Below are 15,136 nucleotides of genomic sequence, written 5' to 3'. Positions count from 1 at the left end.
GCGGGATATTTACCAACCTAGAGCAAGAAGAGGCCACATCGATGAGTCAATTGGGAAGTATTGTTGCGCAAGCCAAAAGCTTTCTTGAGGAAAATAATAGTAAGGAGGCCCTGAAGGCGCTAAAGCCCTTGAAGAAATCCTTAAAAAGTTCAAATTCGTCTAATGTTGAGTTACATCAGATTTTTGCTGATGCCTATTTGGACGACGGTCAGCTTGAAAAAGCATATCCGCTGTTGGTAAGGGCATGTGAGCTTGATCCGAATGGTACGATCGGAGGAAGCGACAAATATTTTACGCTGGGACAAGTTGCTGGCGGCGAAGATGGAATCAGGCTGCTAATGCAAGGTATTGAGAGCGTTTCCCAACAAGCAGGCGATGTCTTGAGACAGGACCAAGCTGACAAAATAGTCAATGGCCTGTTGTCCATGATCGAGATTTGGATGACTGATCTCTGCATGGAACCCAACGCTGAGAGCCAGTGCGAAGAGTTGATTGCAAAAGCCATGGAAGTTTCTGACAGCAAGTCTCCGGAGGCTTGGGTGACACTAGGATCTATCAGAATATCACAGCAGCGTTTTGACGACGCTGTCGAAGCTTTCACACAATCTTGGCGTTTTTTCCAGGAGAAGAAAACAAAAATCGAGGAGGCTATCGAAAGTGGAAATGCAACTCATTCAGAATTTGTGGATCTGTTGCAGCCTCTACTAAACCTCACGAAAATGTGCATCGAGATGGGTTTGTATGAAATTTCACTGGAGATTTTGGCTGCTATAAAAGATGTTGATGAAGACAACTTAGAAGGTTTGTACTTGGAAGGCTTTACACACTACCTCATTTGCAAGCTCGAGCTTTTCAAACATAAGAATCCTAGTATTGAATTGAATTCCGAAAATGTTTACGAATTTAACCAGCACTTCCCAGAGCTGCCACTCGAACTATCCACCGAGTCCATAGGCGAACACGTGAGAGAGGCGCGTTTAGCTCTAACTTACATGATAAAATTAGCGGAAAATTCGGACATACGCGACGAGGTCATGATGGAACTTACAGAGGGCGCAAACAGCCTACTCACAGAACTTGGTGGTCCTGTTGATATCACTGAATTGATAAGATCGAGAAAGGGCGAGGAGGTCGGCGATGACGAGGACATAGAGTTCGAGGAAATAGAGGAAGCATGAGGCTGTCACTTCTTCGGCCTCACATAGATTAGTAATTTGTAACCCAAGGTACTCACGTAATGCAAAAGCACTCATAGACTATTGGTAACGTGCTGCGGAGCCATTGACCCCGGCTAAAACATTGCATGGTTAAATACATTTTTGGTAATATACAGTTGTAGAATTGAAGACGTTTATGCGCATTGTATCACTGAGCCCACCGGGCTTACAGACGCCTGTCACGAAGAGTTTGAGATTCTAAGATGCTCGTTCAAATGCGATTCGAGGTCATCAATGTCTTCCCATTCTTCGTCGTTCTGGCCCCCCCGTGAATTGTTCATGGACTGCGCGATCATGTGAGTCAAGTAAAACGGTCTCGGCCTTTCTTCGCCGCTCTCGCTATCGTCGTCGTCGCCATCGCCCGGCTCTGTCAAGGAGACGTACTCCTCCGGTACTAGGCCGGTGCGCGTCCGTTCTGCGTTCTCGGCCACGAGCCAGCCCTGGCCATGTCTGTAGCCTATGAACAGCACGTCGCCCTCACGCAGTTCCAGCTCATTGTCATTTTCCGGTACAAAGTCATAGAGCGCCACAGCCCTGCGGTTTACGATGTACTCGCTGGGCAGTACTATGCTCTGTCGCCTTGAGTCGCTCTCACACTCTTCTGAGCCCTCCTCGTCATCACTGCTTTCGCCAAAGTACCCAAAGTGCAGAGGATTGGACTTATCGTACGCAAAGTCTTTTATTGATATGTAGCCTGCCTCAGCCACCTCATCGGCGCTGCTGCATTCCTGGTGATGATCCATTCGAGCTATCAAAAACCTGTTACTGTTTCCCACGTGTGCCGTAAATGGTAGAAGCGCCCAGGGATCCACTGAGGCCGGTGGTGTCGCTGTGTTGTTTTCAGGCTTCTTCTGATTTATCGCAGTCTTCAACTTTTAGCTGGGACAATTCATGTCTACCACATTATTTGAGCTTGAATGTGAGGTGATTCAAAGTGAGTTAAAAACAGGTTGGAAACGAGTTACGCGATGATATCATCCTGACTACGTAATACTGAGTTAGAGTGAGTCTCCAGATGACATCAGCATGAGGGCTGTGCTTTCATACGATATTCTTCTCAGCATGAGGATTGAGACCTACAAGCATTCGAACAGGGCCAACTGGTTTGCGAACGTCCTTCGTGAAGAGAATGTCAATATGTACATGTTTACAGGGAGAGGCGGTATTGCCGGCTTCCTTTATCCTCGAAATAAAGAGTCAAGGGTCCTGCGGAGACGCAGCCTTTCCGGAGGAGAAGTACGAAAGTCTCCAGACTAACAGGCTACTCTGATTTTTATGCAACAAGAGGGGAAACTAGCCTCAGCGCAGCATTCAATCCTCTTGGAAGCTCCAAGAGTCGGTCCTAAATTAATAATACCGGGGTATATCATCACAAACGAGTAACAATCTGACTAAATTAAGTAAAGATAGCTCATCTCATCACTACCTCCGACCAGAAGTTTGCGAGAAATCATTTGCGCATTTGAAGCACCTTAGAGCAGCAATGACCACGTCACATAGGCCACAGCTAGAGGCGCGTAATGGTGCTAAGGGAAGCTATGTTCCGACGAGCACTCAGCATGCGAGACTTCTTCCTGGTCATACAAAACTCAAGTATCGCAAGCGCAAGCTTGCTGAGAACGATCTGGAGGAGCAAGACAAGCCCAAAGCGTCTAAAATAGCCGCCAATATTTTGGAGGATGATGCAAGTGAGGAAGTTGATGGGCGCAGCATGAGCAGCAGTTTGCCGGACCAAGAAGCCAGCTCCAACAGCAAAAAGGGTGAAAACAAGGACAAAAGTGAGAGCGGCGAAAGGAACAAGGATTTGCAGCAGGAAGAAGAAGAAGAAGAAGAAGAAGAAGAAGAAGAAGATGATGATGAAGCTGGTGGTAGTTCAGAAGGCGAAGATGCCGAATCTGACGAGGAGGACCAAGAAGCTTTATTGCGAGAGCTTAACAAAATTCGGCAGGAGCGGATGGTGCAAAAGCTGAAGGAACAGCGGGAGAGGCAGGACTCAGTTGAAGAGCCGTCTGAAGCCCCAACGGTGCAGCGCAGCTGGCGCTCCCAGACTGTCTTTGGAGGCCTGAGGTCTAATAAGTCCTCAAACAGAAACACGCCAAAGGATCTCAAACAGGAATACAGCAACGACATGACCAGAAGCAAATTCCATGATGATTTTCTCCGGAAGTACGTGAGGTGAGTGAAATCCTGGTATGCATATATGCTATTTACAAGATGGCTTTTCCTACAGACTTGGTGCCCTCTTAGACATATTTCAGGACGTCTTTGATAAACGATCCAAACGCCTCGCGAGAAATCATATTTGATTCCGGACAAATAAAGTCGACTTGCGTGTACTTGCCTCCGCTGGTGCCGCCATTTAGGTCTGAAAATTGAACCAGATAATGGTCCATGTATTTCAGCCTGAGCACGCGACGGTATTTGACATTGACGTAGTCAAATATCACAGGCTGAAGCACATCAGAGTCTCCAAGGCGTAGGTTCATTTCTAAATTTTTGGGCACGTACAGTTTTTCACTTCCCTGGAACGTCAGCCTTGCTCGAAGCAGGAATTCTTTGAGGCCAGGCTGATCTTTCAACCAGTTTTGCGGATCATCTTCGTAGGGCTTAGTAGCTTCAAGCGTACGGTCAACGCTAACCTTATAGTCGTGCGACATTTGAGGTGTTTGCAAGAGCAAACTTCTATCTTCTGTATGAAGCAAGCAGCGCACGCTACTGCTGATAGCTTTATCATAATCATCTAGTTCAAACCAAAGTTCTAGAGGCGGAATATCCTTGATATGGCCCACACTACTCAAGTTTGGAATGAATTTCAGCTGAACATGATATTCATGTTGGTCAACAGTGTATAGTTCGTCCTCGGCAGCGATACCATCGTACAGCGGTAATTGTAACAATTTTTTCGTAATACCCGGGACCTTTGGCTGAAACGTGGAACTTTTGCCATCTAAAGTCTTTAATATTTGACCAAGAGTTATGCTAATAACCTTTGTCTCGAGGCCTTCGTTGACCTTAGAGGTCGTGGCGCTCTGTGAGGTGAGCATATCATGGTAGAGCTCATCAATAGCCTTTTCATCCAACACCAAAGGTTTGATTTCACCTGGCTCTTGGTTTTTGCTCACAGGCTTCTGGAGTCTGTACCACTCTTTGCTTCTGTCGATCCAGTCAAGACACTGGTTGTCCGTAAACGGAAAAAGCTTGTAATCGCAGTCTCCGCGTTCACCAAGAAACCTTACAAGTTCTGTTTTCTGTGGATTGTAATCAAGAGCCCAGAGAAGGAGAATTTCAGCCTTGGCGAGTCTCTTGCCACCAAACCCACTAACCACATAACTGTTGGTATCATCTTCCAGTAGTTTCTCAAAAAAGGTGGCTGTTTCTTTTTGAACTAGATTGACTAAGTCTTCAGGTGAAATAGGAGGCGAATTAGAGGCGCTGTGGCTATCGATGATGCTTTGGATCGGTAAAACCTCGCGCTGAACATTGTCCAAAATCTTGCGAAGGGACACCTCCACATATTTGACCAAGGAGCTAGTAGCGCGCACTATAATTTTGTTCTCTCCAAGTGCAACGGCAACTGTTGCACCCAAACGGGCAAAGTTGTGAAGGATTTTGCCATTGTTTGTGAGAAGTAACAGGTAAATATCTCTGCTTTGGGAATCGAGAATACGTTCCACAACCAAGTCCTGTTCGTCACTCATAGATGCATCAACTTCACAATTCCAGAGCTTATGCAGGATACTAGGAATGATACTTTTCTTGGTGACAGATTTTGGCACGCGCTGGTCGTAGTATTGCCGAGTGTATGCTTTGAGCTGTGGAAGAGTGTAAGCCATTTCCAGTAACGCTTTGAGTTGCGTATAACGCTTGGTGGACATAACACGTGTATCATCGGAGGGTCTCAAGTCGTGAATGGATTTAATGACCTGCTCATTGGGCACCGAGCTCTTGAAAACCAGCAGCTTCCTTCTCTGAGACTCAATTTCTTGTAGAATGTCACCGGAAGACTGCTGCTTGCGGTTATTGGAAGTGCCGCCACTGTCGAACTCAACACCCTCTAATACACTTAACCGTTCCCGTGGTCTCTCATTACCATTGAAGTATGCAGGGGTCCGCTTCCGTTTGAAAAGTCCAGCTTCTCTAGGATTCAAAACCACGATTTGGGCCTTGATAGGTTTCAGTTTTTTGCCACGAGTAGAGTGGAGGGCTTTATCGCTAACCAAGACCTTTGTGGTGGTCGAATTACTTCTGTTGAGACCTAATGGTAATTTTGGAAATCTCGAGCAACCATCAAAGCCTTTTCTTTGACAGCGTATGACCGCTTGTGTACATCGTGAAAACATCTCAATTGGCTTCACAATCTCCACACGGCTGCTTTGCACCCCTCTTGCAAGTTCTGCTTAACTTGACCTAGAGTTGGCGCGCGATGAGCTCGGCTCATTTTTTTTAATCAACTCTCACGATGGGCCAAAATTGACATTTCCGGGACATGTTGATCAAAGAGCATTGGACAAGCGCGGCTAAAACTATGGATGTGGAGGGCCATAATGTTCTTGCAGACTACTTCGCCGTCTACAACAATGAATTGAAAGAGTTTATGGATCCTTTGAGTAGAAGCTCCGAACTCGCGGGATCATTTGTACACACAAAGAGCCGGGTTAAATGGGTCGATGCCGAAAACAATAAGGATGACGAAAACCGGCATCTTTTGATTGAGGAGAATGAGCGGTCAAGCGAGGAAGACGAGGATGAGATACAGAACGAGGAGCTCGGAGTTTTTTGGAGTGCCGAGGAAAAGGAGTTATTTTTCCATCATCTGTCGCGATCGTCAATTCATAGGCTAGAAGAATGGCATATGCATCTTCCTGAGAAATCAAAGTTTGAGATAATAGCGTACTATCAAGTACTAAAAAATAACCTTATTAAGCTCAAACAGCTGGATAGCAAGCGCCACGGCCGGATTTTGCCAAAAGTGGACTTACCAATTGCCTACGAGATGGACGAGTTCTTCGTAGATTTGGAAGAGGAGATGAGCTGTAAAGCAGAGCAAAAGCTCCAACTTTTGCAAGAGCTGCCTGGAGATACCCTAGAAATGCAAGAGGCTGACGAAAATGCCCTTATAAACCTAAAAAATTGGGATAAGCGATGGGGTCCTATGTACTCTAGGCACGGCATTGAGGAGTGTCAACCAGCGTGCCGCCAAGCGCTACCGATGTCTGAACAGTCTCTTCGACACCTCGAAGAGTGTGCAAGAAGCTACCTACGCAGGCTCCTGTGGTTCACAGTTCTTTCTCAATTGGAAACGCAGCATGTCCCCTCCAGTTTTTTTAAAGAAGACGCAGGCTTATCTGGGGGCGAACAAGAAGTGAACGACTACGACGGCGTGACAGTTAACTCAGGAGGTAAGACGCACTTTCCTCAGATAATTTCTCGTGACAAAGTGCTAAAGGGCTTGTCCGTCATGCGGCAAGAGGGGCTTGTCGCCCCGACGCTCGCCGAGGCCGTCCTTTCGACTTTGCAAAAATTCAACATCCAGCATGAGGAGGGGCGGCTCTTCAGGACCACGCAGGTAGCAAGTGGCGTAATACCGCGAATTCTAGAGCACGCGGAGGCTGCTCACGACCTGGAGCTCTACGGTCGTGTTGCATCGGACGAGCATGCTGTTAGCAGCACGGTAGGCGAAGACCTTTTCCTGCACATACACAAGAAGCTTTTCAACCTCAATGGCAGGAGAGCTGACTCAGATCCTTTTGTGGAATGTGATAAGCTTGACATCATCAACAACCCTTTAGAGCAGGAGCTTTGCGACGAAGAGACCCGTAATCTCGACGCGCGTGACATGTACCGGTCCCGTAAGTACCAGCACGCAATGCTAAGCTTTTTGCAGGGAGGGCATGCGCCACTCAAACGCGTAGCAATTCAGGTGCCAGACGTCGAACCCCCACGGAAATCCAGGATTCCCCACTGGCTACATCGCGAGTTCCAATTCGAATGAGGGCGGCTATTTGTATATCACGTGACCCAAAAACAAATGCCGTGTAAACACGTGAAGGAGCCTCTTCAATCACGTGACTATCTGGGGCCGTTTTTCGGAAATCCTATCCCGTCAGATTGCTCCACACGATATTGCGGATCTCGGTTTCCGTTGCACTTAAAGTATTATCACTTCCGTATCAAGTCTTCGATAACCGATTGAGCCCCGCGAGTGAATGACCATCCTAAAGCATCAGTCTGTATCCAATGCAGATACAGGCCGCGGACGCATCGGAAGCAGATTCCGATAAAACCAAGTGAGTATAAAATGAGACTAGGATGCTTCAGCGTTTCATGGTTTCAATTTGGTTCTTAAGATACTGTACCTAATCGTCTTGAACTTGGAGACATACTACGGACACTTTCATCTTAAAGAAGAATCTGTGTTGCCTGTTTAGACGGCGAGGTTTAAATTGAATAATAGAGATCGAAATGTTGTGCAGACAGACTGTTGCAGCAAGAAATTTGAGAGCTTTGGCCTCGGGCTTTAGGCCGATGGCCATGACACAGCGTATGATGTCGCAGAGCACAGCAAACAAGGCGACTTTGAAGATGGAGGCCGCGCGGCCTCAGACGGCAACGGCAAAGCCTGCCGCTGTTCGCGCCCCTGCTAGTGAGGCGCACCTACAGACTCTTTCTACCAAAGAATTGATTTCCCTAGGTGTAATCGGATTCGCTACCATCAATAAGCCCATGCTGGATTTGGTGCTGAAGATGTTCCCGCTCGTGCCTGTGTGGCTTATGAAGCTACTTGTGTCGTCCCTTTACTGTGGGGGTGACAACTTCCAGGAGGTCCGCGAGACCGGCAAGAGACTACAAGAGCGTGGAATCAACAACATGATGTTGTCGCTAACCATCGAAGATGCCGAGGGCACCAAGAACATCAACATCGGCAGCATTGTATCAGAAACTATTGCTTCCATCCATCAGATCCTGAAGCCAAACTTGCAAGAGCAGCTCGACACGGTTGAAGATGTTAACAGCATTCCTCCTGGATACATTGCTTTGAAACCTTCCGCGCTCGTTTCAAACCCATACGAGACCCTATTGCACTTTAACGACCCCGAATGGAAGGCTCAGCGTGAGGCTTTGGTCAACAACTGTGTCGCCATTACTGAGGAGATTTTTAAACTCAACCAAGAGTTCGCTAAGAAATATCCAGAGAGAAAAATCCCGTTCTTCGTTTCCGTGATAGATGCCGAAAAGTACTCTTTGCAAAAGGCAGGTGTTTACGAGTTGCAACGCATTTTATTCCAGAAATTCAACCCAAGAGACTCCAGTCAAGTCTCTTGCGTGGGAACGTGGCAACTTTACCTTACTGACTCTGCCTCTGACTTGGCCAAAGAGTACGAGCGTGCTGAAAGGGAAGGATACAAGCTGGGCTTGAAAATTGTGCGCGGGGCGTACATTCACTCTGAGCCCAACCGTTCAACTGTTATCCACCCAGACCAAGCTAGCACGGACGCGAACTTCAACACCGTCATGAAGAACGTCATCACTGACTTGCTTGAGAAAGGCGACCAATCCACATACGGTCACTTGGTTGTTGCATCTCACAATTACGAATCGAACGCCCTCGCCACTAAACTTCTCGAAGGCCATGATGGTAATATTGGGAAGGCAAATGTGGTACTCGGCCAATTGCTTGGCATGGCTGACAATGTGACCCACGATCTGATTAACAATCAAAAGGCCAAGAACGTTATTAAGTATGTTCCCTGGGGTCCACCAGTTGAGACCAAGGATTATTTGTTCAGAAGAATGCAGGAGAACGGGGACGCTGTCAGAGCGGACAATGGCTTTCCATTGGTAAAGTCTGTTACTAAGGTTCTCCTTCGCTCGCTATTCGGAAAGCCTCAGACTACATAATTGCATTATAACATATTCAGGATATAGAGACATTTAAATCGTTAATGATCAGCTATTTGACAGTTTGGTGTGCTCCCCCCTCCCCCAACTCAATTCGCAGTGCTTTCATGAAGTGTCGTGGCAAGTATTGTTCTTACCTATACACATGTCAAAAAGTTAACGTTTCACCAACGCTGTCCATCTTAATAAAAAACCAGAGAAACGGTCAACTTCAGAAAGCCCATGAAATTTATTGCGTTGGTCTCGGGAGGGAAAGACTCATGTTATAGTATACTCCATAGCATACGTCAAGGTCATGAGCTTGTGGCGCTCGGCAATCTATATCCTGCCGATGAGTCTCAACAGGAGCTGGACAGCTTCATGTTCCAAACTGTTGGTCATAACATCGTCAATATGTATGAAAAGTGTACCGGGCTTCCACTATTTCGCCATGCTATTCGCCCCAAAACTTCCAGAAATGTAGCGTTGCACTACTATCCCACCGACGAAGACGAAATCGAAGACTTATTGGAACTACTAAAAGAGGCCAAAAGAAAAATGCCAGAAATTGAAGCAGTTAATGCCGGTGCGATATTGTCGTCTTACCAGAGAACTAGGGTCGAAGACGTTTGTTCGAGACTTGGCCTTGTTGCTTTGAGCTACCTCTGGCAAAGAGATCAGCAACAACTTATGACTGAAATGTGTGGCATGTCAAAACTGCCAGGTGAAGAACGCTCGCCTAAGATGGATGCAAGAATAATCAAAACAGCTGCAGTTGGGCTTGACGATAGGCATTTAGGCAAATCTTTGCCCGAGGTATTTCCAGCCCTTCAAAAACTCAACCAATTATATGATGTTCACATTTGTGGCGAAGGTGGTGAGTTTGAAACAATGGTATTTGATGCGCCGTTTTTCTTTAACGGGTACTTGGCACCAAAAGTAATACAAATCGAAGGGCGCGAAAGTTCTGATGGCGTTTTTAGTTCTCTTATGGGGGCTACATATGTCGAGCGTCCAAACAAGTTAACTATGTCAAAGATGCTCGAAAACCTTCCAGTACCTCCCCCTTTGGAAGAGTCTTGGATGGAGATGTTAAAAGAAATGAGCACCATAGGCTTCGAGACTAATGATAACGCTATAGATTCATCAACTCAACCCAGCTCTCTTTATTTTCCTGAGACCTCAAAGAATAGGGTCGGGAATCTATTATATGTGTCAAATATAACCCCAAGGAAAGGTTCCACTGTAAAAGAAAAAGCACAAAACATATTAGATGAGCTTGGTACTCTATTAGCTGATCAGAAGGTATCACCCTCGCAAATAATGGCTTCATCATTGCTTCTTTCAGATATGAGCGATTTTCATCAAGTTAACGAGATTTACAGCGCTTTCTTCCAGGTTAAACATGTTGGTCCGTTGCCGCCCGCAAGAGCATGTGTGGGGAGCAGCTTGATAGGAGAAAAGAACTCGCTCCAACTTTCAGTGGTAATAGATTTGGCATCTCAGCTTGATACAGTTCATACAATGACGCTTAACAAGTCGAAAGGCGGGCTGCATGTACAAGGTCGATCTTACTGGGCACCGTGTAATATAGGGCCATACTCTCAGGCTATTTGGAATGCTAATGATGCAAACAAAATCAGTTTTATCAGCGGTCAGATTGCCTTGATTCCATCTTCCATGCAACTGGCAGAGTCCCTAAAAACAGGGGCGTCACAATATGTTTCACAAAGTGTCTTGTCTCTTCGCCACTTCGACACGTTAAAACAAACCATCGGGTCGCAAAAGCAGATAAGCATGGTATGCTACGTCTCTCAAAAATATATGGCTTCTATTGTTGCAAGAACGTGGTCTTTGTATTGTAAAGAGCTTGCTTCCAAATCAGAACACTGGTTTCACAGAGAACTTGCGGACCCAAGAAACCTAATCATAGCCAAGGTTTCTTCTCTTCCTAAAGATGCGCTTTGCGAATGGGGTGGAGTTACCTGCAGCAGGTTTGTCACAGAAGAAGACGATGAGGATACAATCCCATTTAGTAGCATAAAGGAGGATTCTGGGAACGAATTCAAGGCCACAGTTCGTGGCAATGGGGACACCAGGTGCTACAAGACGCTTTACGTGGACTCAAAAGATGAACTCAACAAATTTTTTAAGAATCAGGGCCATTCGCAAGTAACGTTATTCTGCCAACCTTCGAACCAAGTTCTCCATGCTAAAAATGTTGAGTTTGTTCCAGTAGAAAAAGTCTACGACTATAAAGGAAAAGAACGTTTGGCGGGTCTGTTTGTGATGTATTAGTACCAGTTTTTCAAACACTTCAACGTAGGTATCAGTAGGGTTAACCGGCAGCTCTAATTGAGCAGAAGCCTTAACGAAACGTGATACCATAAGTTCCGCTAGGCGTTGTGTTTTTAGATTCTTAAGAAATAGATATTTTGTGCAACAGAATTGATATGTTCCGATAATGACGAGAAATTACCTCGAAGTTGAAGAGCCAACTGAACTAGGAGGATTTCAACGAATGTCGCCATTCACAGTTTGAAGCTTCGCCATGTGTCAAAGAATGCCTTGAGTCGACGTTGGGGTAAGATCCGCCTTGAAAATTATCAGGCGTGTTAAATACATGATACCTTTATGTTGAAATTAAATTATCAGTTCCTTACTAAATTTGTATCTTGATTAGACTAACAAAATAATGAATGAAAGCTACGATTGGTCAGAGGAGGCTCAGAAGCTAATCAAATTTCGCGATCAGAAGGTCCTAGAGCCCGCACAAAATGATTTGTTGTGCAAGCGATTAGTGATTGAAAGAAGAATCAAAGAAGCCGCAGAAGAACATTTGAAGAACGAAAATGCATTCCAATTGGGAAGGCTTGACAAGGTCAGTCCGGAGTACCTCCGCATAATGTGTATGGATTATGAAGATTTGAAAACTGCGGGTGTTGCTTACAATCCAGCGAAAATCAGAAAAGAAGGGGCTTCCAGCGTTCTGAGATCATCAGACCAAGATGAATTGGAATCCCCAGAGAGCGGAGCTGCAACTATGGAAACGTTGGTTTCTAAAGAGTTAGAGAACGACAAGGATAGCGGTAACATACTTCACGTATCAAGAGGACAAGAAATGGTTTTGAACGCAAGAAAAAATACTGCGCTTGTCAAATCGATGCTTGATACGCAATCCGCAAGTTCCAATGGTATTCATATATCAAAAAAGAGGGAAGTTGAGATCTTGAGTGATGGTTCCGAAAGCGATAGCGATGATAGCCGAAGCAAATCCAAGCGCCGCCAAGTTGGAACGCACCCTGATGCTTTTGCGCACGAAGCACAAGTGCAGTTTTCCCCCGACAACCAGGCCCAACTTTTCCAATATGAAAGAAGTCTTTCAGGAAATGCTGTACCCACATATGGCTACATGCAGCAACAGCAAGTTCTAAACATGACCCAACAAATTACCTCACGCTCTCCTCCACAAATTCACGCACATTCTCACCAACAATATCAAATCCCTCCTAGAACAGTCAAAAAGACACGAACAGGGACGCTTCCACCACGGCAACTTCCCGAAGCGGAGCAGAGTAGCAAAAATAAAACGCCGAAAGCCCTCCGGAAGATGGAAAACGTTGCTCGGAAGCATGGCCTGTGACATTTAGGTACAACCAGCATACTCATCCGACTAAATTCTACTTATTGTTATCTTAATCACGACTTGGACCTCAGGAACTTTGAAAACTTTGACCTCTTTTTCTCCTTCTCTTGAGGAGGCGGAGTTGGCATGACAGGCTTTGCATCATTGGATGGCCTCTGATGAGATACTTTGTGAACGTGCTGGGATACTACGGGAGCTACCACAGCTCTATCAAAAAGAAAGTCAGGTACTTTTTCCTTCTCTTTGGCGTCATCTTGGAGCCCTAGTGCATTTCTTGGCTCTGACAACTTTTCCACACTCTGCATCACATCCAGAGGCGTCAAAATACAGTCAGTACCAATAAAAATGTCTTTGTTCTTGAGTTGTGATTGCATATAAGCTGTCCGTATTTCTCCGTAGGTCAAACCGCCAAGGCTATAATAAAAGAATCTTTGCCTTGGAGCCCTGTTTTGAGTGTTTTTCGTCCAAGAAGCCTTATGTCTCGGGTTTCTCAGAGAAGTTGATGAGTAGTTATAGCCGATATTGTCAGGTGTTTCGTCTTCTAGCACTTCAATCGGCTTATCCTTAACGTAAGGGAACGCTTCCTCATTTAGGAACAAAGGATTTGTGATAACCTTTGAGAGGTTATTCGCGGCAGCAGGAACAAAGCGCGATGTGTTATAGGTATTGGGGTCATTCAATATAGTTTCGTGATGCCACTCTTTTTTGTAAGGCTTGTCGCCAGCCTTCTCCTTTATGAGTGTATAGCCCAAATAACCGAAGTTTGAAAACAAGGTCATAAAATGCTGGAAGAAAGGGTGTCCAGCGTTCACTCCAATGAATGAGAGAAGCTTAACAAAATCTTCCTTGATAATGCCACCCCGATAAAGGGCATAGGCTAAGATGTAGCGGATTTTATCAGTGATATTGGCACCTTTATTCATTAAAACTTCCAGGAGTTTTTCTGTTACACCTTTAAACTTGTTGCCGTCTGCATCCAACCCAAAACCGGCCAATGCTTGCTCGAAATCGGCCAGCTCAGCCAATTGCCTCTGTTCATTAATTTTAAGACATTCATCAATCAAAGATCGATGGAGCGTGATCCGCCGTCTCTCTTCATCAAAGTCTTTCAAGTGTGCAACTACGCTTAACAAATCAGTTGACGTTTTAACGTTTGCACGGTCAACTAACAAAGGATTTTTGGCAATGAGCTCATTAATTTTTGCGGTAAGGTACTCACTTGCATCCATAATGTGCTGATGCCTTAGCTCAGCCCAGTCGGGATCAACTAGCTCACTTAGTTTGGAAACCTTGTCTTCTCTCTGCCCAGTTTCGGTTTCAGCAGAGTAATGATAAATATCAGTGCGTGTGTCAACGCCGGGAGCCAAGTCATACGCCATTGATTGATACGAGAATTCATGGAGTATCAAAGAGAACGGGTCCAAAGAGCGTTCTGTTATGATACAGACCGCTCTGGGTCTTGAAGAAGGTGGTGGAAAGGTTTCGTCCTTCCGAGCGTAGTCATCGAGGGCCTCTTGAAACTGGAATGCTAATTTTTTTGCCAACATTGTGGCTGGGCAAATCTTGTAAGCCTCTGGAGAGGGTTGAGAATACCTCACAATTGGGTATTCTCCTGTAACAATGCATAGGTTCAGCATGCACTGTACTGTTCTGTCTATGTTTCTTTCTATTAGATCGATGCACTTTTTATTGTAAAAGATTTGCAGAGGCTGGTCAACACCTAACGTCTGAAATACCAGCGATTCTCTCGGGGTAAATGCGCACTGAACCTCAGCTAAAGTGCATATATACTGTGGGAGGTATTGCTTGCCGTGAAAATGCTTGATCAAATAGTCTCTAAATCCCGGCAAAAAACGGATGTGGGCCCGTTTGTACTTTGGAGGCCTGTTACTAAAGTCCGCATCCATACAGTTAATGTTAAATTTGGTGGGCTTAAGCAGGTAAATTGCCTCAACTGAAGGTTGCCCTTTCCTCTTGCTTGAGTCTATCAAGTCGATAGCTGTGACAGCTCGAAGAAGTTCGTTTTTGTCTGCAAATAATGAATCCAAAAGGGCGTTAACACAATCATCGATGATTAGGAATTTGAGGTTGTGCTCTGTTTTGATGTCATTGATAAACGACAGTATATCTGTTCCAACATTAGTATGGGTTAAGGTGCCGATAGTATAGGTGAGTTTTCAGGTTTTGGAAACTTACAATTTCTCTGGAGCTCAATTAGGTCAGACATGTCAAGCTTTTGGGGTCGAAAACAGCTCTGCTGAATCCGTGAGAGGATGTCTTAGGTATAGTGTTTGCGAATCGTCACTTACTACAGTTCAAGTTCTTGTTATTGACAAGCAAGCACTCGAGCACGTGATATCCTGCTAATGCACGTACAAGCTTAGTTGAAGCCGCT

The 15,136-nt window shown here is 45.5% G+C and overlaps 8 protein-coding genes across 8 annotated transcripts; 5 read left to right on the top strand and 3 right to left on the bottom strand.

Annotated features, from left to right (window-relative positions):
* Positions 1-41: 41 nt before the first annotated feature.
* On the top strand, positions 42-1,178 carry ACL4 (Acl4p; the record flags this gene model as incomplete). Its single annotated transcript, XM_002555497.1, has 1 exon — positions 42-1,178. One exon carries the CDS (start codon positions 42-44, stop codon positions 1,176-1,178), a length of 1,137 nt encoding a protein of 378 aa, XP_002555543.1.
* A 218-nt stretch (positions 1,179-1,396) lies between these two features.
* Positions 1,397-1,960, bottom strand: NBP2 (adaptor protein NBP2; the record flags this gene model as incomplete). Its single annotated transcript, XM_002555496.1, has 1 exon — positions 1,397-1,960. The coding sequence occupies one exon, from the start codon at positions 1,958-1,960 to the stop codon at positions 1,397-1,399; it is 564 nt and encodes a 187-aa protein (XP_002555542.1).
* Positions 1,961-3,460: 1,500 nt separating this feature from the next.
* On the bottom strand, positions 3,461-5,557 carry SLS1 (Sls1p; the record flags this gene model as incomplete). Its single annotated transcript, XM_002555495.1, has 1 exon — positions 3,461-5,557. One exon carries the CDS (start codon positions 5,555-5,557, stop codon positions 3,461-3,463), a length of 2,097 nt encoding a protein of 698 aa, XP_002555541.1.
* A 146-nt stretch (positions 5,558-5,703) lies between these two features.
* On the top strand, positions 5,704-7,209 carry RRN5 (Rrn5p; the record flags this gene model as incomplete). The annotated part of the gene is made up of 1 exon (XM_002555494.1): positions 5,704-7,209. The coding sequence occupies one exon, from the start codon at positions 5,704-5,706 to the stop codon at positions 7,207-7,209; it is 1,506 nt and encodes a 501-aa protein (XP_002555540.1).
* A 470-nt stretch (positions 7,210-7,679) lies between these two features.
* On the top strand, positions 7,680-9,116 carry PUT1 (proline dehydrogenase; the record flags this gene model as incomplete). Its single annotated transcript, XM_002555493.1, has 1 exon — positions 7,680-9,116. One exon carries the CDS (start codon positions 7,680-7,682, stop codon positions 9,114-9,116), a length of 1,437 nt encoding a protein of 478 aa, XP_002555539.1.
* Positions 9,117-9,338: 222 nt separating this feature from the next.
* DPH6 (diphthine--ammonia ligase) lies at positions 9,339-11,393 on the top strand (the record flags this gene model as incomplete). Its single annotated transcript, XM_002555492.1, has 1 exon — positions 9,339-11,393. One exon carries the CDS (start codon positions 9,339-9,341, stop codon positions 11,391-11,393), a length of 2,055 nt encoding a protein of 684 aa, XP_002555538.1.
* Positions 11,394-11,790: 397 nt separating this feature from the next.
* Positions 11,791-12,738, top strand: KLTH0G11572g (KLTH0G11572p; the record flags this gene model as incomplete). Its single annotated transcript, XM_002555491.1, has 1 exon — positions 11,791-12,738. The coding sequence occupies one exon, from the start codon at positions 11,791-11,793 to the stop codon at positions 12,736-12,738; it is 948 nt and encodes a 315-aa protein (XP_002555537.1).
* A 56-nt stretch (positions 12,739-12,794) lies between these two features.
* On the bottom strand, positions 12,795-14,968 carry SEC1 (Sec1p; the record flags this gene model as incomplete). The annotated part of the gene is made up of 2 exons (XM_002555490.1): positions 12,795-14,869; positions 14,938-14,968. 2 exons carry the CDS (start codon positions 14,966-14,968, stop codon positions 12,795-12,797), a joined length of 2,106 nt encoding a protein of 701 aa, XP_002555536.1.
* Positions 14,969-15,136: the final 168 nt, after the last annotated feature.

This window comes from Lachancea thermotolerans (genome assembly GCF_000142805.1).
Source record: "Lachancea thermotolerans CBS 6340 chromosome G complete sequence".
In the NCBI taxonomy this organism is placed as follows: Eukaryota; Fungi; Ascomycota; class Saccharomycetes; order Saccharomycetales; family Saccharomycetaceae; genus Lachancea; species Lachancea thermotolerans.
Note: the sequence above shows the minus strand (reverse complement) of the source record. Positions and strands in the feature narration are given on the sequence as shown.